We start from the raw sequence: 22,832 nt of genomic DNA on the forward strand, positions 1-22,832 counted from the left end.
GGCACTCCCCTTCTTAATCATACGACACGCCCCTTCATTAACCACGCCCCTCATGAATATTCATTGTGGGCGGTGCTTGCTGCTCGTTTTGTTTGGTTTTGTTTGCGTTAGAAATAATGTTACGAAGAAAAGAAGAAGAAAGACAGAAGTCAAAATTCTTTATTAAGTTTTGCAAGCATACAAATCAAAGACAGTTGGCAACAACGAAACAAAAAAAACACAGAGTGAGATACAGAATCACAAGTAACGGCGTCCGCGATGACGATTTCCTGTCCAGCGCCAGCAGTCTGGTCAGTGCGCGATGGGTCCTGTGCGGGCGGCAGGGACAGCAGCCAGGGGAGACCTGAAACACAAGACAAGCAGGTAAGAGCTCGGAGTTCAGCCCTGAGCAGCAGCGCAGCGACAGTCATCAGACAGGAGTGAGGAGCTGCGCTGGCGGAGGGGCTCAGGGAATCACTCGGCAGTACAGCGCAGCTCGCTTTGCGGAACACGGGCTCGTCCCACTGTCGGGAGAATGAATTTGGAATAAAAAGGGCTCAAGACCTCCAGACCGTGTCCTTACTGTCACGAGAAATACTCACCCTCTTTAATTTAGATTCAAATTATATTAATTTTTATTAATTTCAACGTTCAATCGCTGCAAAGGCGTCAGGAAGTAAACCAAGACGCAATTTATTCTAATCGCTGTGCAGCGCCGACAGAGACGCAGTCTGTTTGTTTGACCTGGGTTGTGGTTTTTAAACTCGACTCTCACATAGCATGTTGTTTTTGAATTTCAACTCGTTCTAGGTCCGTTTTAGCTTTTTAAAAATAACATGGCGCTCTAAGGAATCCGTGTGAGCTGGGGTCACGCAGAGCGAGGTGTGCTGTACAGTACTGCCATCACATCTGTCCCGGGACAGTGCGGGATACTGAGCACTAGATCACTGAAGGGGCTCTAGCCTGTTGTACAGTTAAAACCCGAGTGCAGAGCACTCCACTGAACAGGGTGTTACTACTAATCAAGTGCGTCCCATAACTAGATCTAGTTCTCAGTTTGCCCCTGAGCACAGGTCCCTCAGTTCCACAGCAAATGTCAACCCCCTGCACTGTTAAATACAGCAAGACTCGTCCTAGATCTGCACCCAGTACCCCAGCAATGAGCCACAACTTTACAGTCAAGCAATGTTTATTCATGAACAGGAGACAATGAATAACAAATAGAATAAAACATACATTTTATTTCTGGAATTGCATACATTTGATCATATTCAAGCACAGCCAGTTCAATGCTGTAATTTCAAGTGACAGTAAAGACTGGGAAACATGTAGGTGAAGCTGCCTTTGAGCCAGTAACTGTCTGCAGTCTGGACATACAGAGCTATTATTCTTGAGAGTTTTAGGGCTTTGATTTTCTTCAGCCTGTAAAATGCTGCTCAAGAGGATTTAAAATGTGGAGACTGGCCTGGCCAGTACAAGACTGTCCACTGTTTCCTCCTGCCTGAGCTGTTCCTGTAGGAGACAGTGAGGTGTAGCTGACAAGTTCAGCATCAGAATTTTAGCATTGATACAGATACACATGCATAAGATGGAGTTCTAGACAATTACTGAAATTGGAAATCTAATTTCAGTTCTCTCTGAGTGTGATGAACAGCAGGAATAGTGGAGAATTAATCCTCATCATGTCATATGGTCTGAAGTATTGGGAAACATTCATGTTACATGCATTTCAGAGTGTAAACCAGTAAATGAGCTCACTGTACTCAGTGTCATCATTGAAGATGAGGTATCGCCTGTTCTTGAGATGCTTTTACCTGAAGTCATTTATTTAGCATGATGCCAAGTTGGACTGAAATCTGCAGACACATTTGACTAGTTTCTATTTTCTCCTGATGAGCTCTTTGGTTGCACTGACTGGATGCTTTGGGTCATTGTCATGCTGCATGGTGCAGCACTGTCCAATAAGTATGGAAGGATTTTCTGCTGCATTAGAGACCCTGTTTCCGTAAACTTCAGAGATCACTCTGCTGCTGCCATCATTAGCTACATCCTCAATAACAAGTGACCCAGTCTGAGACATTCCTGCATCCCCAGGCCATGACATTCCCTCCACCAGGCTTCAGCATGCGCTCAGAGGACAGAGATGACAGGTTCAAGTGTGGAGAAAGAAAGGAGCTGCAGATGCTCCAGAGAACAGCACCTCCTGTGAGAGTCATGGCCTGGCCTGGGGAGATCATGAGGAGACTCCTTCACCTGTCTGTCTCCATCAGCACTAGTGTACTGGGTCACTGAAGCTCAAACCCAAAGGCTGGGGACTCAGAGCTGAGAGCTCCAGCAACACCTCAATGTCCTCTGCGCTCAGATGGAGATCACATGTACAGGAATAGGATTAGAGGTGGTGTAAGTTAGGGACCATACATGTCATCTACATCTCAGATCGGAGGACACACATCAAATATTCAGGTGCTGTAGCTTTGAGTCAGTTTATAATGCAACCAAGGAGGTCATCAGGAGAATAACTGTAGAAACACCTTAACTTGTTGGGTCTAATGCCTGGATTTCAACCCTATTGACAGAAGGAAAAACAATTGAAGTATGATCACCTGAAGACTAAATAAGAACTCGGTGGCAACAGCAAAGCATCTCAGATGATTGCAGAGGGCAGTGAGCTCAATGGGTCTCAGACCTCATGCAGTTACTGTCTCAGAGGGATATACAAGCACATACTCTTCTACACTCTGAAATGTACATAAAGTGATTGTGTCCCAATAACTTCAAAATGCAGAAATCAACACAAAGGATTTTTATTTTAATATGATCAAATGTATGCAGAGAATTACCACAGATTAAAACCAGGATTAGTCATATTTCTGATCACAAGTACTAATTGCTTGACTGTAAAGTTGACTCCTTGCAGTACTGATGGAGGACACTGTACCTTTCCAACGAAAACCTGCATTTTCAAGTGTCCCACAGTATCAATACACCTTGACAGGAGGGGCTGACTGACAGGGCCAGTGACATGAATTAATGTGCTTTGTTCATGTTCTGGGCTGTTAGAATTCTTCCACTGGACCATGAGTGTCTTTGGGTGGGAGTGCAGCTGAGGCTGTTGGTGAAAGGAGATTGTTCAGCTGTAGGAAAAACCTGCCTGTCTGAATGTGCTCAGAGTGGAGAGGAGTGTCAGTGTGGAGCTGCAGAGGAACAAGTAGGGGAGAATTCCACACCGAGAAGAACATTTATTCTGGCTCTGGAGTTTTCTTCATGTGTGAAACAGCTACAATTGTCCTTAACACTGTCACTGCAGACTCTTGATATCTGAATCATGTTCACATACTAACTGCAGGATTCAGACTCACTCCACATCATCAGAAACCATGTCCTTCCCCTGCGACAGTTGAGTTCACCCCAACACAAGCGCAGGAGAGCTGCTGTGTGCTTTGGATGCTGTCAGAAAGCAGGCAAGGGGCAGGAACCATTAACATTCATCACAGGAGAGTGTATAAACCAGAGAAACTAAACTGGTTTAGTAATGAGTGCTGCGAATGAGGTTTATTGACTGTTTGGGTTTGACGTGGTGAGGTAATGGGTGGAGCACAGGTGTAGAAGTGATTGCTTTCAGTCTCAGAGCCTCTTCAGACTCCTGTTCTGCCTCAAGGTGTCCTGTTTCTGTGCAGCCTGATGGCCTCCCGACACACAGACACCACTCCACAGCCAGAACCAGTTTCCGGTTTCCTTTCCAGTGTGGAGTCGACACCTGCTTGTTCCTTGTGTTCCCTGTGAGCAGTGTTGCCTTGAGGTGAATAAAGAGCATGAGTGGGCAGTGTAGTGTCAGTGTGGGAGCCCATCCTGTCTCAGGGTACTGCAGTGTGAAGGTGGGACCTTGATACTGGAATCAGAGCTACTTGCAGCCTCTCCAGTCCACTGCATTACAGTGTAGCTGCACCCAGTGCTGTTGAATTGATAATTAGCAGGATCAGCAGTAATTAAGCAGCTGGTTGAGTCAGATTACTGCAGTGGAGTGCACTGGAAGGGCTGCAAGCTGAGTAGCTCAGACTAAAACCTCCCTTTTATCATCGGACGATTTAATTTTATGCTTAACTGTCCCTGTTAGGGGATTTTTGGTCTCTCGTGTCCCTGTTTGAAAACGCGCTGTTTAGCAGCAGAGACGAGCAGCTCCGGGATCCGCCGCCCCTATTGGCCGAGTCTGAATGAGAAGGCAGGTGCGGTCAGTCTGCAATTAGACTTCAATCCGCGGCTGTTTAGCGGTTCCCTACGCCAGAGTCGCTTATTTGCCTTTAAATAGCGAGTTTGCAAACAAAGAAGGTTTCTCAAGTTTACCGTTTAGCTGGAGCTGCGAGATTCTGGGCGACGACTGTCGGCTTTTTTTATGATTTCATAAAATGGGCTTGAAAAGTAAATGAATTTCGCAACTTACTTTTGGCGGAGCTGCCGGACGGTTGTAGGACTTGTGGCTTCGACTCTGCAGAGAAACATGGTATTAAAATCGTGCTTCAGCTTCTTTAAACTGCTTGTTGTATGTTGTATCTTTACCTGCACAATACGTTTTTTTCTCGTTTGTATTCCAGGTTTCTGCAGGATCCTGGCGCGGCTCTGGGCTTTAAACGGCGGCTGTCGGGTCCTTCTCGGCGTGGAGACCTGAGCGCAGACCCACCCGTGTACCGAGTGACCGGAGCTCCGCGGCGGATTCACAGGCGAGTCCGAGTCTCTTCTTCCTAGAGGCCGAGAGAGACCCGGTCAGGAAAGCGCAGCTTCAGGACTCGTTTAGGACTGAAAACCACTTTCACAGGGGCTTCGTCTCTCTTACCGGTATCGACTCACTGTGCAGCTGCAGGTCCGGCTGGGTTTTCTTTCTCCGGAGCCGGTTTGCATGAAGACGCGCCGACCGCTCTGTTTAGCTTGAATTGGGGGAAACTGGTAACTCGAGTTACTGGTAACTGACCGCAGGAAACTGGAGCCCAGCCGTGTGAGACCCGGTGTGAAAACCGAAACCCCCGGTGTGAGGAGAGAGAGAAACCGCTTACCTTGCTCTCGAAACGCCGGCTGTCCTGCTGTAAAGGTTAAAGCGAGAGAGTTAAAATATTTAAAATGCATTTCTTGTAGGAAACGTTTTTGCTTTTGTTAAAACCTGTAGGAAATTTAATGCATGTCCCCCCCCCTGCAGCCGAGCAAAGCGCCTGTACCGGGAGAGCAGCGGGGTACCAGCCGCCTCTCTCCCAGCCAGCGAGCCGCCGGAGTCCCCCCACCTCCCCTGACCCCAGCCTGCACGGGCCTGGAGCACAGACCCGCCCCTATTTATAACGTGAACCCCTGATGAGCGCGAAAAGGACGAAAGAGGTAGCAAATTAAGAGACAGCGGGGACCGAGATTGAAATGTGTGGATATCTGCTTAATAACACTGCTGTATAGTGTCATTGTTTTATGTTTTATATCTGTATTTGCTGTAATAAACTGCTGTGAGTGTTAATTGGTTAATTGATTATTCTGGGGTCGGGGGGAGGGTGGGGTACAGGGGTGTAGAGAACCGTGAATCGGGTCCCCCTGTGAGCAGCCACACCAAGCGGCTCGCAGCGCCACAGCCTCCGGGCCCCAGGCTGTCGTGGTCGGGGAGTCGGGAGCCGCTGGTCTGCGGCCTAGACTGCAGCCTCATCCCCGGCCTCGATTAGAGCCCCGCCGCCCGAGGACACTCGCAGCCCGGTAGGTGAAGGATGACGCTCCGCGCTGCTGAGGGAACGCGTCCTGTCACCATGGTGACTGAAACAGAGGGTGTGGCTGTGCGTAAGGGCGGGGTTCAGTGTTAATAGTGTCCAATCAGCGTGTGGAAGAGGTGGGTGTAAGAGCAGCCAATCAGAAGAGAACAAGTTCAGCCCGAGAGAAAAATATCGGCTTATCCAGGCGGGTCTCGAACCCGGGGCTCCGGGGTGGAGATGTGTAAGAGTTGGGGTTTAGCAGAGGGAGCTATACTTCCTGCCAAATCTGGAGTAACTCCGCGGTCATACTTAACTTGCAAAATTTTGGTAAACGAAAAAAATCCCAAAAATAAAAAGGTATCCCTCCTGTTCTTGCAATTCTAAAAGTAGTATCTTTGCTCATCTACTGTGTTTCGGGCTTTATAAAAGTCGCCGCAGGTCGTGGTTTTCAACCCAGACCTTCACCTTCGGGATCTGAACCCGGACTCTCACCGCCCGCAGACCAGTGCGCTACACGACGAACCACATCGCCGCGCAAAACCCTTAACGCCGCCAAATATATAACCTTTAAAACTGCGATTCACCGCCAGGCGGAGAGCAGGACCCTCTTCTGTCATAAAAACAGAGCAGAAGCACAGCTGGACTGCAGCACAAATGAAGTGAATTGATGATGTTTGTGAAGATGGAGGAGAGTTGGAGCTGCGCTGAATCCTGCAGTGATCTGGAGCTGCTGTGATCCTGCACAGTGTTCAGAGGGGCTGTCAGTCCTGCCTGTTGCACAGGACTCTGCTTCTCTGTGAAAGGTGTTGCAGTGAGTCAGTGTGACTCCATCTGTTTGTATTGAGCAGCTCTGAGTTTGACAGTATGATGGAATTAGACTTGAATTATACATGTGGACAATCGTGCTTCACCTTTCCACTGTTCTCCATGAGAATCTCACCCCTCACAAGGCACAGAGCTCATATCAGAAGTTCCCCTGAAACTCTTCGATATGATCAGTAGCAGAGAGCTCTCTCTTCAACACAAAGACAACAGTTTCCTTCACAGACACTGGAAATAAACCCCAAGAGCATGGAAGAGGTGTTCACAACCTGGTGTTTAATCAAAGAACAAAAATAAGATAAAAACAAGTGACTAAAAGTTTGCTCAGAAGTGTTTTATTATGTTAAAACAGTACATCAGTGTAGTGAATTATCAGAATGAAGGAGTGAAGGAACAGTCAGCTGATATCAGTGTCCATTCCTGAGGCTGGTACAGATTCTCCAGAGGCCGTCCCTGAGAAAATACCCACAGCAGTGTAGGAGCAGCTCAGACAGAGGGATCAAAGAGCACAACACAGTTTACTACAACAGAGATCATCTCCTTTCAACACAACAACTGACAACACTATTCCACATCACGATAGCAGTTATAAGATTGAACAGAGAGAGACAATACAAACAACACACAGCAAACTGAAGAGATCCAGCAGGGACTGAGTGTAAGATCTGTAGAGGTATATATAAAACATATTTAATAGATATTTAACACATTTTAATATATAAATATTAAATGATGTTTCTGGAACAATTAACATTTAAATTATGATGTTCAGGGAATTATTTTTTAAATAAAGATTAAACCAGAATTTGTATTATCTCAATATCTGTTCAAGATAAATGTTAGTAATGTAACAACTAACTTTCCAGCACACAAAATCAACATGTAAACTGTGTCTGCCTTTTAGATCTCTCATGTACATTGTATAAAGCTACAGAGGACAGAGACTGGAGCGAAACCAGCTGATTACTGGTTTAACTGGACCAAGCTCTTTTCCCAGCTCTTCAGCTGCTGCTGATATAAAACATCTGGATCATCTGCAGACACACTGACCCCTCCAGGACCAGGACTGGACAGCCCTGCTGCAGACACACACTGGCCCCTCCAGGACGAGGACTGGACAGCCCTGCTGCAGACACACTGACCCCTCCAGGACCAGGACTGGACAGCCCTGCTGCAGACACACACTGACCCCTCCAGGACCAGACACCTCTTACTTATTTTATTGTCCCAGAGGGGAAAGTGTTTTTGCAGACAGGGAAAAGACATAACACAATGCACAGCACATTTAACACACAACGAGCATATTCATAAAGTGTACAATGAGAATAAGTATATAAATAAAGTAAAATCTACCCTCAGTTCTCACAGCTTCTGTTAAAGACGAGCTCTTGTCCTGCCTACCTCCTTCCTCAGGGCTGTGGAGTGGACAGTGGACTGTCCAGCTGGTCCTCATGATCCCCACAGCTCAGGGACTCAGCCTTTGGAAAGGTCTGAGCTTCAGTCTTGTTTCTCCAGTAACAGTTAGAAGACGCGCTGTGACACACGAGGGTCTCGCCATCATCGTCTTCTTCATCATCATCATCTTCATCTGCACGAAGGTTCACGATCACTGAGGCTCAACGTGTCTGAAGCAGAAATAAAGTTTCCACAGCAACTCGTGTAACGTAGCGCCGTGATTTCATGTGCTCAGACAAACAACATACGAGATAGACAGCAACAGTTTACAGCTACAGCACAAAAAAGCCGCCTCGAATTTTAGGCAAAGAAAGGCGACAACGATTAAATATTTATTTTTGCTAAAAAACAAATCCTTCCTGTTTTTCAAGGAGCGGTGGAACAACAAAACATTTAAAATTCCCGCCCCTCTCATAAATCTCGGAGTTTATTAGGCAACTGGACCGGGGCTCGTCCATAATGGGGAAAACTAGCTGTCAATCCGCAATAACCCTACTAACCAATCGCAACATCGCTAGACTCAATCCAGTGCTCTGATTGGCTGTATCTTCTTTTAGACCCCAGTCACATGATCGGGGTGTTTAATTTCTCCCCAGACCCTCGCTACTGCGCTGTAAAACGACTCTCCATAGACTCGTGTATCACCACCGCCGCCTGATGGTCAATTGCTAGAATTGACACTTTCTAATTCAATTCGATTTCAGTAACACTGCCGGCTTTTCTTACGTTTTCCACCCTAACAGAAATCTCCGAAATGTACATTTTCAAAGAATAATTGTATTTTTGTATTTTAACCTATCAAAGCGGAGTGAAGTTACCATGGAGAATAAAATATTCACGTCTTAGTGAAATTGAACTCATTTTAAGTTTTAAAACTCATAATATTTTATGTGAAAACAACATTTCATTAGGCTGCTTTAGATTCAAGTGCTGATATAAAGCTTTTATTTTGTAACCCCATTTCTACTGATGAATATTTGTTTACCTGCGGTGTGTTTTGTCTATGGAAAGACAAGGTATTTCATAGTACAAAACTTTGAGGTGCTGCCAAGTTAACTTTATTTAGCTTACTTTGACCTCTTTGAATCATTTGAATTTGTGCCTCGTACTGGCATTTTTGTATTGGGACAGACGAGATGACAGTCAATTTCATCAAGCAGGGCATGACAAAGTCTCTAAAAGCCTTCTCCGCTGACCCGCACTAAGCCACTGGAAAAGACGCCGTGCAAAAGCAGCAACAACAGAAAGAATTGGACCCTGAGCCGTGTCACCAGAGAGTGATGTGATACGAGGGTGTCCCATCTCCCTTTTTATAACAGTGCCCCTCAAATACTTGTGCACTTTCAGTCCACACCAGCTTACATCACAGTAGTGTGGCATTGAAGAAGGGCTCAAGGCTATTTCAGTTCTGAAATCACCACTGTAATACAAACTCCCCTTCTTCCGTTAGGAGTACATGTGCAAAAGACAAACTGGCTCTTCTTCTTGGTAATGAGAAAATACAGACCCCATGTTCAGTAATGAAAATGCAGTGTTACACAGAAGTTTATAGTCTGAGCCCAGCTGTGGACACCCTGTGTTATTACTGTACATTGAATGGGGTTTAAGAGGGAAGCATAGAAAATAAAGAGTAAATAAATAAATTATGACACAGTGCCTATTCCTGTTGCTGTTATCCTACGTTTGAGTTACAACAACAGGTGTCTGTTCAACCTTCCCTCCAGCCAGGTCAGCAGTAATGAGCCCCAACCACAGTCAGATTTCTACACTATCAAGTAGCCACCTGTAAAGGAACAAGTGAAGGTTTATTCCGTGCTGAAAGAAAAGAAAAAAATATATTCACTGCGGGGCGCTAAGTGTGATCTTCAACATAACTACAAGTTATACTTCAGCGGATGTCTCCTTTGGGAAACGATGACAAGAGAATCAGTTCGCTACTTCGTCTAAATCAGTTTTCATAAACTCAGATCTAGAAGAGAATCAGGTCTCTCACATGCAGCACAATCCCTTCCATAGCCGTATGCAAAAGTGTGGGCAGATTGCATGTTTCACTGACTCTCCAAGAGAAAAGAAGTAAACAACTTTTGCAAAGATGACATATTTCTATACGTGTTCATGCACAATTACTTTTTACTTGCTGAATGTAACAGATTGAAAAAAAATAAAACAGTGAGTTTTACTTTTTATTAACTGTATTGAAACACCAGTACTGCTCGCAGTATTAGTCAGCTGCAACCCAGAAGAAGGCTCCAAGTCCGAGTTCCCTTTTTAGAGTTCTCTTTTTAGAGTTCGCTTTTTAGCAGGGAATAAACCTATTACCTGTTTCTTTGCAGCTGACGCAGCTACCCGCCTGAACTAAATTAGAAAGCTGACAGGAGCAGCGATCATGTATTGATATACCGAGAAATCACCCTCCGTGTTTTTACATTTGATCTTGTTTAAAATCATACGCGGAGAGACGAGCGAAGAAATGATTTCACTGTCTCAAAACACGCGAATTAAACGCGCATTCTCTCTCAATACAGGCGACTCTAGAGTCAAACTGCCAGAACACAGACGTGTTAACCGATCAAATAAAGAAAAGGTCGACGTACCTCACGGATGTTTCGCATGTTCACGGTGTATCTCGGCACGGTGTGCGAAACAGGAAAATGGTTTACAAACGACATCACTGCAATATTTCTCATGAACCGCACAGGCCACTTTTAGCATTTAAATTTCCACCTCATTGCCAGAAACAGGTGCAGGAAGGGGAGCTCATCGCCACCTGTGGGTCACAAGCAGAACTGCAGCCCACCTGTATCACACGAACCAGCACCAGACTCATTCAATCCCAAACTGGCCTCTTTGCACCTTGTGAATAAACACGATCACTTTTACCTCACAATCTTCACTTGTTTGGATTTTTTTTTCTCTGACAGCATGTACCAGCACATCTTATCTAAAGTCCCAGAGCCTGTCTGGGGAACGTTTCCCTCAGATCCGGTCAGTCTCCAGCAGACACAGTCCGAGACTGAGCCAGGAGATTCCTCCTGCTACAATCCCACAGCAAGACTGGAACCCCTGAGCTCCATGTGGGAACACCCTGCAGACCTCTCATGATAGATAGATACTTACGTTATTGATCCCGTGAGGGAAATTGCAGTGCAACAGCAGCTTTACACAGACAACACAGCCACAATGTAACGAATGATACAATAATTATAGTACAATACAAACGATACAATCAGTACAGTGAGGGGAGCACTAAAAGAGTTACTCATAGTCCGGACACACAAAGAACAGACTAGAACAGAACAGTATGCAGAAAAATTGTATCTCACATATGAATATAAATATAGATGTAAATATAGATATAAATATAAATATAAATGTATTGCATGGGTCCCTGGCATATATTGCACAAAAAATGGTTGTAAACGGGAAAAGAAAGAGAACAGATGTAGCAGTAGATGTGTAGATGCGTTCAGTCCAGAAACAGGTCACTGTCAGTGTTGCCTCTGCCCAGACGCAAGGTGGATGCGTTGTACAGTCTTATGGCAGAAGGCAAGAATGACCTCCTGTAGCGCTCCCTGTTGCACCGTGGATGAATCAGTCTATTGCTGAACATGCTCTTCATTTCTGCAAGCCTGTCATAGAGGGGATGGGAGACGTTGTCCATGATGGCCTCTAGTTTGGACACCATTCTCCTCTCAGCCACTACCTCCAGGGGGTCCAGGTCAGACCCAATGACAGAGCTTGCTCTCCTGATGAGCTTGTTCAGCCTTTTAGAATCCACTGCTCTAATCCCAGGGCCCCAGCACAACACTGCGTAGAAAATGGCGCTCGCTACCACCGACTGATAGAACATATGAAGCATCTTACTACACACATTGAAGGACCTGAGCCTCCTCAAGAAGTAAAGTCGGCTCTGTCCCTTCTTAAAGAGGGCCTCGGTGTTCTTAGACCATTCCAGTCTATCAGTCTGTCAGGATGATGACAGCATCCCAGCTGGGAATATTATCTTGTCAGCTCATAGAGTTTGTGTATCATACAATTCATGCAACATGACTTTGGTCGATTTTGTAATGAACCCAAAATGTTCAGAAATTGCGTTCTCATGAAGTGTTCATTTCATACTGTTACCTGGAATACTGGACAGAACTGAAGAGCTCTTCTCTCCTGGATGGTGTCATGTCTGAAACTGTACAGAAGAGAAAAACACAGACTCTTCTTTTCCTTCTGTGTATTTTTGTTTTTTCAACATTATATCCCGAATGTTTGTAAGGTGCATTCAATATATTTCAGCACTATAAGAAATGATGATTAGTAAAATACTAAATCGATCAATATTATTATTATTCAGTACCAATGGGTTAACATAGTTTGGTGATCTTCAGGCAGGGCGATCGACAAAGTTGTATTCAGCTTCCTGGACAGAGCCAGTATGGGACCATTCTGTTTCTGATAAAAGACAGTGTTCAGCACCTTGGACAAATGTAATAAAATGAATAATAAATAAAGGATGTAGTAAAATGTCATAAAGTGGGTTTTTTAAATATCTTCAGCAGAGTTCCTGGTGTTTCCCAGTAAAACCACACGGGCTAGTTACTCAGGCTCTGAGAGACACTGGGACACAGTCAGAGGAATGAGCAGAGTCTAGAGGAGACAGCAGACACACAGAGAGTCCCACTGGACACAGCAGGAAACAGCCCAGACCTCTTCACTCAGGCTGTATTGTCTGGAACAGAAACTATCACATATAAAACAAGTAAAAATACTCAAATGAAAAGTTTTACTCTAAAGATGGAAGCATGGAAAACAAATAATTATTACAAATCCTGAAATGAAATAAATTGTCTCAAAAAGTTAAACTTGTTTTTTGCTCATTTGGCCATATAACTGTGTTCTAGCCTGGAGGACAGAAGGAGAGACAGAGTGAGGACCAGTGGAGAGACAAGAGACCAGGATCGTCTCCAGGAATCAGCAGAGGAGTCCCAGCAGACACACTGTCCTCTCTCAGGTCTGTCCTCCTCCTCAGGACAGAGAGGGGGGCGGCCAGACTGTCACAGGATCCCCCTCACAGATCCAGGGGTGTGTTTCTCTACAGTCTCTTGAATACACAGTTGATGAACCCCAGCTCCAGTATCCACAGTACCCATAGTAACCCGTACCAGCTGTGACCCTGTGAGAGAGAAGGAGATCAGAGTCACTGAGCCAGTCTGTTCACCTCAACACACCAGCACCTCTCTCTCCAGCTCCCTCTGCTGTCTCAGAGAAGACCTCCTGTGAAAACTGTCCTGTTATTCCTCACATATAAAATATAAAACACATAAAACATTAATATCATTAAGATCATAAATAATTCATATTTACACAGCAGAGTACCCTATCCCTGGTGACACATCAGTAGAAACCAATCAGCACACAGTTAAATACACTGAGAATACAGTCAGTGTAACTGAAACACAACACAGTCAGTGCAGTGATTCCACAGCAGTACTAATTAAACACTCCACCAGTACAATACAGGTTAGTGAGGCTCTGATCACTGCAGGTGCTCATTTTGATTAGACTCATTGTTTAATTGAAGACTCAGAGCTGTAGAGAGACAGGTTGTGTGTTTGAGAGAGAAGAGACTCAGAGCTGTAGACAGGCTACTGTACGTCAGTCAACCTTCTCCACTGCAGTGGAGACACTTGTGATGTTGTGAGAGATACATTTCCCAGTTCTCTCCTTAACGATCTAGGTGCACTGTGAATGTGCATCACAAACACACAACACACTTACACTTCTTTGTTCAGGTCACTTCCATTAACCCATCTCCACGCACCTCTGCTGCTGTTCCAGCTCAGGCCAATCCAGTAGGAATAGTAATTTGATACTAGACGCTTCAGGACCTCCTGTAGAGAGACACAGAGCAGGTCAGCTCTCCCTGGACACCAACACTCAGTCCAGCTGGCAGTGTGGAGATCACTGTCCTGACCCTGGGAGTGTGGAGATCACTGTCCTGACCCTGGGAGTGTAGAGATCACTGTCCTGACCCTGGGAGTGTGGGGATCTCACTGTCCTGACCCTGGGAGTGTGGAGATCTCACTGTCCTGACCCTGGGAGTGTGGAGATCACTGTCCTGACCCTGGGAGTGTAGAGATCACTGTCCTGACCCTGGGAGTGTGGGGATCTCACTGTCCTGACCCTGGGAGTGTGGAGATCTCACTGTCCTGACCCTGGGAGTGTGGAGATCTCACTGTCCTGACACTGGGAGTGTGGAGATCTCACTGTCCTGACACTGGGAGTGTGGAGATCTCACTGTCCTGACACTGGGAGTGTGGAGATCTCACTGTCCTGACACTGGGAGTGTGGAGATCTCACTGTCCTGACCCTGGGAGTGTGGACATCACCGTCCTGACCCTGGGAGTGTGGAGATCTCACTGTCCTGACCCTGGGAGTGTGGAGATCTCACTGTCCTGACCCTGGGAGTGTGGGGATCTCACTGCCCTGACCTTGGGAGTGTGGGGATCTCACTGTCCTGACTCTGGCAGTGTGGAGATCTCACTGTCCTGACCCTGGAAGTGTGGAGATCACTGTCCTGAGAGTGTCATATTTCAGTGCAGGATTTGTGGAGCTTGACAGGCTTGAGTACAGCCAGCTCATACCGGCAACTGCAGTCAACACTAAACTAAACTACTGCTCACAGGGGTTTATAGCTCTAAGGTTATGGGGTAAGTTGGTTCTAGTAATAGCACTAAAAACAGCATTTATTAAAGTAAGAAGGAGCTGGAATAACTGAATAACAAACAACTCAAACTACTCGGCACCATAACTCCGCACCCACTCTCACACAGAATTAGTCTGTCAGAAGTTCATAGAGAAGATGCAGCACAAAGAAAAAGGACTCTAAAAAATTACCAAAAGAATCTGATTCGTATTACAGGTCATGCCGATGATGATTGCTGATTGTCTATAATAAGCTTCCCAAAGAAGGCAATAAAATACAGCCCGCCTTTGTTTGTTTTTATAATTGAACAGTCCTGAAAGTGTTTAAAGGATATCACGACGTCCACAGAGCTGAAGGTTCCCTCAGGGTTGTTAAAGTTTACTCTCAGCCCCGGAACGTTATAAAAAATCAGACCAATGGGAAGAACTGGATTATTTCCTGGTTTCTTGTCTTTCTTTTTCAGTGTGTCTCAGTGTATCTCCCCCTTCCAGGTGTCAGCCCTGGCCTTAAAAAGAGTCAGGCTGCTATCGTCACACCTGTGCTCAATAAGACTCAACGACGACAGGTGCAATTCATGACCAGATTCCCTTATCTTAATTATCCGAAAAGTCTTGCTAACTTATTAAATATCTAAATTCATTGTTGTTATTATTATTAATTGTCAGGAACAGTTCTTTCCGGGCCCTATGCGGACGACACGATCCGAAAGGTGAAGAAACAATAGGGAAAAATATCATGCTGGAGTCGGTCAGGAGACAGGGGGGCGTGTCCATGCAGTGCTGGTGTCCGGGGGGAGTGAATCCAGGGCGAACAATCCAAGGGTAAATCCAGAGGAGGAATCCAAGACGGGAGGTTTAGTCCAAGACCAGGGAATCCATCCGAAGTTAAAACCAGAACCGGGTCGGGACCGGCGGGGCAGGGAATCAAGAACAGGAAACTAAAACCATAACAGAGCCAGACGCAGCAGGACCCCGGGCTCTCACGACGCGGAAATCAATGAGAAGCCTCGGGCAAACGCCTGAATCTGGCTTTAAGGTGGAACTAAAGAGGGTCTGGAATAAGAAACAGGTGTGGGGAATGGGACAGAACGAGGAAGGGCTGGAGCTCCCTTAAGAGGAGGAGTAACGATCGTGACATTAATTGCATTGCCCCCAGGACACGTGTTTCGTCGAGGAGACGCAGGACCACGTGTTCTGGAACTGCCCCTTCCCAAAGGCGGTGTGGGGCAGAATGGACAGCAGTGCTCACTCCCAGGGCAGCCTGCTGGGGCGGGCACCCACCGGACTGAGCAAAGGGATGCAGTTCTTGCTTTGGCTGCTGGTGTCTTTAGGAAAACAAGGACTGTGGGACGCGAGGAACACTCTCATCCAGCACAGAGCGGGGGAGCGAGGAAAGGAGAGGAACCAGGCGCGCCTCAGAGGGAGGATGAAGCGTCTTGTCTCGGACAACAGAGCTCTGGAAGGGACTGTGGGCCCTGCACAGGGGCTAAAGAAGACATCCCTGTTCCCTGAGCTCCTGCGGAGGACCGGATAACCGCAGTTTCAGAGCCAGGACAGGGAAAGGCAGGGACAACAGCAAGGGGCAGGGCTGCGAGGGACTTTGTGCAGCCCCAACATCCACTTGCTCTGATTGACTGACAATGGGCAATCCCCCCTTTTTTAGGACAGTTGTGATATAGTGGAGACTGCATGACTTTGCATGGCTTTTGCATGAGACATATTGTGAGATGTTAAATGTGAAATAAAGGTTATTTTGATAGAACAAAAATGGCCTGCTGAATTAATTTAGAGCCTACAGATCAGGCTGGAACACAGTGGGCATGTTCTCACTGTGCCTGGTGTTGGGCAGCACTGCCTGTGAGCTGTAGAGCAGAGATCCATCCCCACACTCTCATCTCTCACTCTGTGCTGCTCACTCTGCTCTGTTCAGCGAAATTCTGTATATTTAACATATTCTCTGTATTTTAAATACCGTACATAGAAACAGCATTTTGGGCGAATGATGGGGAGAATATCTGAGATAATTAATGAAGAAATTAAAATTTTATTTGGAATATTAAAATTCTTCTTTCATTTTTTACACATTTTCAATGAAACATTTTTTTTTGAAAATGCAAACTAAACTCAGTGAGACTGCAGTGAATCTCTTGTTCTCACCATTTCTCTCTTGTCATCAATCACCAGCAGCTGAGCTCCCACTGACGAGCAGGTCTGATTGGCAGACGCCCAGGATCTCTGGTCTGTAGAGACGTAGTAACATCTTCCACAGTCTCCCCCCTTCCATCCCTCTGGACAGCACTGCTGCTCTGTACAGACAGACACACAGGAATCACCTGGATTAATACTGACTGAGCCTCAGGGATTCCTCAGGACTCTCCTCTGTACAGACAGACACACAGGAATCACCTGGATTAATACTGACTGAGCCCCAGGGATTCCTCAGGACTCTCCTCTGTACAGACAGACACACAGGAATCACCTGGATTAATACTGACTGAGCCTCAGGGATTCCTCAGGACTCTCCTCTGTACAGACAGACACACAGGAATCACCTGGATTAATACTGACTGAGCCTCAGGGATTCCTCAGGACTCTCCTCTGTACAGACAGACACACAGGAATCACCTGGATTAATACTGACTGAGCCCCAGGGATTCCTCAGGACTCTCCTCTGTACAGACAGACACACAGGAATCACCTGGATTAATACTGACTGAGCCTCAGGGATTCCTCAGGACTCTCCTCTGTACAGACAGACACACAGGAATCACCTGGATTAATACTGACTGAGCCCCAGGGATTCCTCAGGACTCTCCTCTGTACAGACAGACACACAGGAATCACCTGGATTAATACTGACTGAGCCTCAGGGATTCCTCAGGACTCTCCTCTGTACAGACAGACACACAGGAATCACCTGGATTAATACTGACTGAGCCTCAGGGATTCCTCAGGACTCTCCTCTGTACAGACAGACACACAGGAATCACCTGGATTAATACTGACTGAGCCTCAGGGATTCCTCAGGACTCTCCTCTGGACAGACTCTCTCAGTTCAGTTTAGTGACACTGAACCACTGAGCTCCTGTACTGTTTCTCCTGGAGTCCTGCAGCACTGAGACTCACACTGACAGACGGGTCAGTAGTGAGTCTCTACCTGATTGTCACTGACTGTGTAGAGAACAGCCCTGAGGCTCTTATCCTCATGTCTGAGAGTCTGTCTGTCTTCTCAAACACGTCTCTTACCAACAGCAGCAGCTCCAGCCCCTGCTGAGACATGGTGTCAGGCAGCAGTTTGTCTCAGGAGAGTCCTGCACCAGCTGAGACTGGGATTTCTACACCCTCGTCATCTTACCTTCCCAGGAGTCACGGCTCTCGCCACACACTGCAGTGTTGCCTGTGCTGACCAGCTCTGCTTCTGTTTCACCCTCACATCAAAACCACACAAATTACACACCCACTTACTTCTCCTTCCAGTAGAGGGGTCCACGCCTGCACTCTCCATCTGCTTCACGTATCTCTTGGTTAAATTCATGTACTTCATCGCTTCATTCTTGTAAATCTCAGACGCATTGCTGCACATCGCAGATTCATTCCTGAGTTCACTGACTTCTTGCCTGAGGTTCTCCAGCTCCTTCTCCTTCTCCTCCAGCTCCTTCTCCTTCTCCTCCAGTCTTCTCTCCCAGGCTGAGCTGATCTGTGTCCCCACTGCAGGTCACAGATCCAGAACATACAACATTATTTAATCAACCAGATTCATCTGTCTGTCCATCTATATATCAACTTCCTGTCTCTATTTACTTGTTCTATCAATCACAGATATGATCCAGTTCAATATTTAACAACTTTTTTTTTCACTGGTCTGGGAGGGTCATTTGTTTCCATTAAGAATGCCCACTCCTTGCTGAAAAATGCGTTGAAGTCACTCATCTTTTAGCAGCGATGTATTAAAATGTCAGCTGATAGCAGGTTATTTAAATTCAAGGAGACGGCTGTGATGGAGAAAGTTCTGATATCTGAAATGTCAGATATGTTGGGATTAACAGTGAGGAAGAAATCAATATGGGGAAAAGTCTGATGATGGGGAGAGAAGTGAAAATATTCCCCTGATGATGGGTTCTTCAATCGCCAACTATCACCAAGACGAAAGTCATTCATGTATCTTCTGAGTCTTTAACAACAGATGCATGATGCTGTAAATGGATAGGACTCCAGTAAAGTGCTCACTTCTGAGGAGGGCAGAGATACCACAGTTTTTGCAAAGCATTTAATCGTTCCTGCTTTCAGCATGTGAATACAAACACCACAAAGCCCAAGGAACTGGAAAGAGAGAAACTCACCAGGGCAACAGGAAGCTCATGATGGCAACAGAGTTTTAACCCCATTTTTAATCTCCCATGAAACAGTCCTGCAGTTTCCTAAACACATTTCTGAGAATCAGATATGACTGAAGCTCTTATGCCACAGTACCCACAATCCTCTTGCACAGGTGTTGTGTCACATGACTTGCAATCTTAACCAATAGCAGAGCAGCATCAACCCTGCAGGTTATCTTCTCCAGACTAACAGCTTGGAGCCAACACTTTTAAGTGTGAATATCGGTGCCCCCGATAGTCTGTGACACTTACAAACACATCAGAATACAAGAGAAGAATTTAGTGTGAAGCCTGTCTTGTACTGGACGAGGTGATGCCATTCATGGGATTTATACTTACAGACAATGCCCATGACAGCCATGGCGAGCAGGAAGATGAACAGTGAGACGGCCAGAGCAATATGGAGACGTCCTCTATTACTGGCCTGGGCTGGAGAGAAAGAAAGAGATGAAAATTTTAAACACCCAGCTGACCAGACACTCCAGCACTAACCTGGCCCTGAGGAAGACAGTGAGAGGCATCAACACACTTAGCCTGACTGGACACCAGAGCACATGAATCTCACCCCAGGAGAGGCAATAACACCTGTCAGGGAGCGCTGGGATATGATGAGGATCAGGCTCTGGGACACTGGTACTGGACAAGACAGCAGGGAGACAGCGTGACTTGCTGGAAAACTAGATGGTTCCTGGACTCTTCCCTACCCTGTTAAATTCACTCTACACTGACCTCTCAGGGCTGGTGGGAGTGTGGAACAAGCAGCCCAGACACATGGGTGAAGCTGATTGACCACCTCTTTTTTCTGACCTTTCTCCTGGTCTTAAATGAAGATCTGAGGGACACAGGCTGGTCTGTACTGTGTCTGCAAAGGGGAAGGGTGTTTAAAAACACTAGTGAGGACAGGGAGCCCACAGCAGCTGAAGAGCTGTGGAAAGGATTTTTAAAAGGGATTCTAATTACTTAAAGGTATGATATTGGAAAAGGAGAATGGACCAGTTCAATTGTGGTCCTATAATTGTAGATTACTATCTCTGTGTCCACTGCAGCTGAAATGCTCTGGAAAGTATTTTTAATTACCTTCTAATTAGAGGAGGAATGGACCAGTTCTATTTTAATCCTATAACTGCAGATGATTGTCTCTGTGTGCTCCATACACAAGGTTTAATTTCACTTCAGTTTTCTGACATCAGGATCTGTGACTAAAGCTGAAAATGTCACCCTGCTGCACAGAGGTCACATGACAGAACAGTTGCTCTGTGCTGGGCGCTGGGTGTTAAAAATACTTTCCCCTTTTACAGCTCGATTACAGTGCTGCTTAAGAGGAACTGTGGAGAAGGGCTGTGCGTAAGAAAGAACAACAATGAAATTAAAAATTGGAAGGAAATCTAAGAAACGATTGAATGCGCGGAGGCCATTTGACTTGTGTTTCTGGTTTGGACAGCTGATTGAAACACGTTTCATCCAGCCCTTTCTTAGAAGAGAGCAGAGTATGAGCCTGAACGATCCAACTGGGAAGTCTGCACCAGAGATCTACAACTTGTGGTGTTGAAGAAGTACTTCCTATTCCCCATGCTAAAGGGACTGCCTTGTACTTTCAAACTGCAGTTCTGTGTCCTTGTTTCCCTTACAGAGTGTCCTGATGTGACCATATTCGAATCCCTTGGCTTCTCTCATTCTCACGTCACGTCTCTGTGCAATCTGCTCAATCTGTCCAGTCTGCTCTCTTTCACGATGAGATTCATTTCTCTTATCCCAGTCTATGAAATCAGTCCTGTTCCTCTTCTTGAACTCGTAATGTAATGTAAGACTGTAATGTACTTTTTATAGCATGGTGACAGCTGGAGACAGTGGTTTAAGAAAGCTCTTAGCAGTGCCATTTTAACTTCCTTGATTTTATTTCCATATTGTGTGCGGTAGAAATGCAGCACAGTCTGCTGTGTTACCTTACACTGTCTTAGGTGAGGACAGAGAAGAAATCTCACACAACGCAAGCTCACTGTCGTGTGTGGCTTTCTGCATGTGATGCGTATAGGCTCTCAATCATTTTTCAGTTAGCAACGTTAAATTCCATTTTCCAAGTGTTTCAGTCTTTGCCTCCCTCCTGCTTTGTTTCTGTAGCATCTGCCAAGAGAAGCAGTTTGCTAACTCTGTAAGTGTCACGCCCTCTGCAGCCAGAGGGCGCTCCTTCTCTGTCCTGTCCCTAGTTTCCGGTCTGCTGTCCTTCCGGTCCCTCTCTTTCCCTTGGGCTATATATTTCCGGGTCTTGCACTCTGTCCTTGCTCAGCATTGACGTTCGGATGTCCTGAGACCCGCCTAGCACCAGGGCGCCCCACGTCCGCTCCCTGAGGGCATTGGTTTCTATACGGCATTCCTGAACTCTTTGCACTAATGAGCCCGGGCCTTTTTCCCGTCTCGCCGCTACGCATATGGGTCTTTTTCCGCTCTCCTGCTCCCCACGGTTAGTCCCTTTGGACGTCCGTGACAGTAAGAACCTCAGCTGCTGCTATAGACCAGGGAGAGTGAAGAGCCCAGAGGAGAGCTTGTGGCTCCACTGCTTGTATCTGCTCAAGTGGAAGATGTGCTCTGTGGATAATGAGGCTCACAGGATTTCCACTGTTTTTCAATCCAGGTATGTACAGTATATTACACTAGATTCCCTGTGCTTCTGAGAATCAACATTTTAGAAGGGACCTTATCAAAAGCTTTCAGGTTCTATAAATTTCTGATGCTGCGCACTTTCTTTTGATCTCTTAGACCTGTTGTTCGAAGAATCTAAGGAAATGACAAAAGTAACAGGATCCTCCCTTTCTAACTCCATACAGACTCACAGGGGTCATTATTCCCTAAGCACTCTTCTAATTCAGCTGTACCATCACAGAAACTTTACCTGTACGACAGACGTAAGACTGGTCAGCAGTTTCCTGGGTCAGTTCTGTCCTTTTTTTTATAAATTCACGCGTCCAATCTTTAACACCGCCATTCTAAGTGAGAGCAGAAAATGTCTAGCTAGGAACGCAAGAACTCATCTCTCATTTCCCTGCGCATCTCTGGTAAAATACTATGGGAACCTTGTAACTTGCTTAATTAGTCACTGCTAAAGACCCTCAGAGTTAGTTACCTAAAAATTCCCCATGACCGATGGAGCTTGTTTTATAATTTTGGGGAATGCTATTGACACTTGCCCGATAAAACACTGATCAAGCTTCTCTCGTATACTCCGTATCAGCACTGTTATTGTCTAGCAGAGAGACGGTATCACAGTGTCACAGACAGACGAACAGGGAGCGATACTCACTGTGGGGGGTTCGTGGCTTCGCTGGAGTAGAAGGGGTGGTTGAGCACTTCTGTCCTCTTATATTAGTGAATTGGATTTCAGCATAAGTCACCTCTTCAGCCATGGTGTCTTACTGCCTCAGCGTCTTTCAATTTTACACTTAACACCCTCCGCAGGGTGATATAAGGAAGGATATCGAAGAAGAGTCAGAAGGAGGGGTTTTGTAAGTTCCTGTTTTTTGAGTTTGTTGATTCAACGTCGCCTTGCCTTTGCAAAGACTCAGGGTGAGTGTCCAGCTGTCTCACTGACAGAAACTCAGGGTGAGTGTCCAGCTGTCTCACTGACAGAAACTCAGTGTGAGTGTCCAGCTGTCTCACTGACAGTGTGAGTGTCCAGCTGTCTCACTGACAGTGTGAGTGTCCAGCTGTCTCACTGACAGAAACTCAGTGTGAGGGTCCAGCTGTCTCACTGACAGAGACTCAGTGTGAGTGTCCAGCTGTCTCACTGACAGAGACTCAG

General features: G+C 46.1%; 1 protein-coding gene and 2 long non-coding RNA genes across 4 annotated transcripts; all 3 read right to left on the bottom strand.

Moving 5' to 3' along the window:
* Positions 1 to 141: 141 nt before the first annotated feature.
* On the bottom strand, positions 142 to 4,609 carry LOC138224782 (uncharacterized). Its single transcript, XR_011183211.1, has 3 exons — positions 4,534 to 4,609; positions 4,418 to 4,462; positions 142 to 343 (listed from the first exon to the last, which is right to left on the bottom strand). It is a non-coding gene; the product is annotated as an uncharacterized lncRNA (long non-coding RNA).
* A 2,216-nt stretch (positions 4,610 to 6,825) lies between these two features.
* LOC138224872 (uncharacterized) lies at positions 6,826 to 10,812 on the bottom strand. Of its 2 annotated transcripts, XR_011183331.1 has the most exons (3): positions 10,562 to 10,794; positions 7,914 to 8,137; positions 6,826 to 7,725 (listed from the first exon to the last, which is right to left on the bottom strand). It is a non-coding gene; the product is annotated as an uncharacterized lncRNA (long non-coding RNA). The 2 variants fall into 2 exon arrangements; XR_011183330.1 differs by having other exon boundaries at positions 6,826 to 8,137; positions 10,562 to 10,812.
* A 1,910-nt stretch (positions 10,813 to 12,722) lies between these two features.
* On the bottom strand, positions 12,723 to 22,645 carry LOC138224807 (killer cell lectin-like receptor subfamily B member 1). The gene is made up of 6 exons (XM_069182877.1): positions 22,335 to 22,645; positions 19,379 to 19,468; positions 18,129 to 18,371; positions 16,821 to 16,969; positions 13,737 to 13,849; positions 12,723 to 13,131 (listed from the first exon to the last, which is right to left on the bottom strand). The coding sequence occupies exons 1-6, from the start codon at positions 22,435 to 22,437 to the stop codon at positions 12,984 to 12,986; spliced, it is 846 nt and encodes a 281-aa protein (XP_069038978.1). The 5' UTR covers positions 22,438 to 22,645; the 3' UTR covers positions 12,723 to 12,983.
* Positions 22,646 to 22,832: the final 187 nt, after the last annotated feature.

This window comes from Lepisosteus oculatus, chromosome 23 (genome assembly GCF_040954835.1).
Source record: "Lepisosteus oculatus isolate fLepOcu1 chromosome 23, fLepOcu1.hap2, whole genome shotgun sequence".
Classification (NCBI taxonomy): domain Eukaryota; kingdom Metazoa; phylum Chordata; class Actinopteri; order Semionotiformes; family Lepisosteidae; genus Lepisosteus; species Lepisosteus oculatus.

What these genes read in the sequence shown, in the direction of transcription:
- LOC138224807 (XM_069182877.1), bottom strand. Translation starts at nt 22,437, where the DNA reads ATGGCTGAAGAGGTGACTTATGCTGAAATCCAATTCACTAATATAAGA. An exon ending in GGCTGTCATGGGCATTGTCT is followed by an intron (nt 18,372 to 19,378) that starts GTAAGTATAAAT and finishes TGTGACCTGCAG; the next exon opens with TGGGGACACAGATCAGCTCA. An exon ending in AGTGACCTGAACAAAGAAGT is followed by an intron (nt 13,132 to 13,736) that starts GTAAGTGTGTTG and finishes TCTCTCTCACAG; the next exon opens with GGTCACAGCTGGTACGGGTT.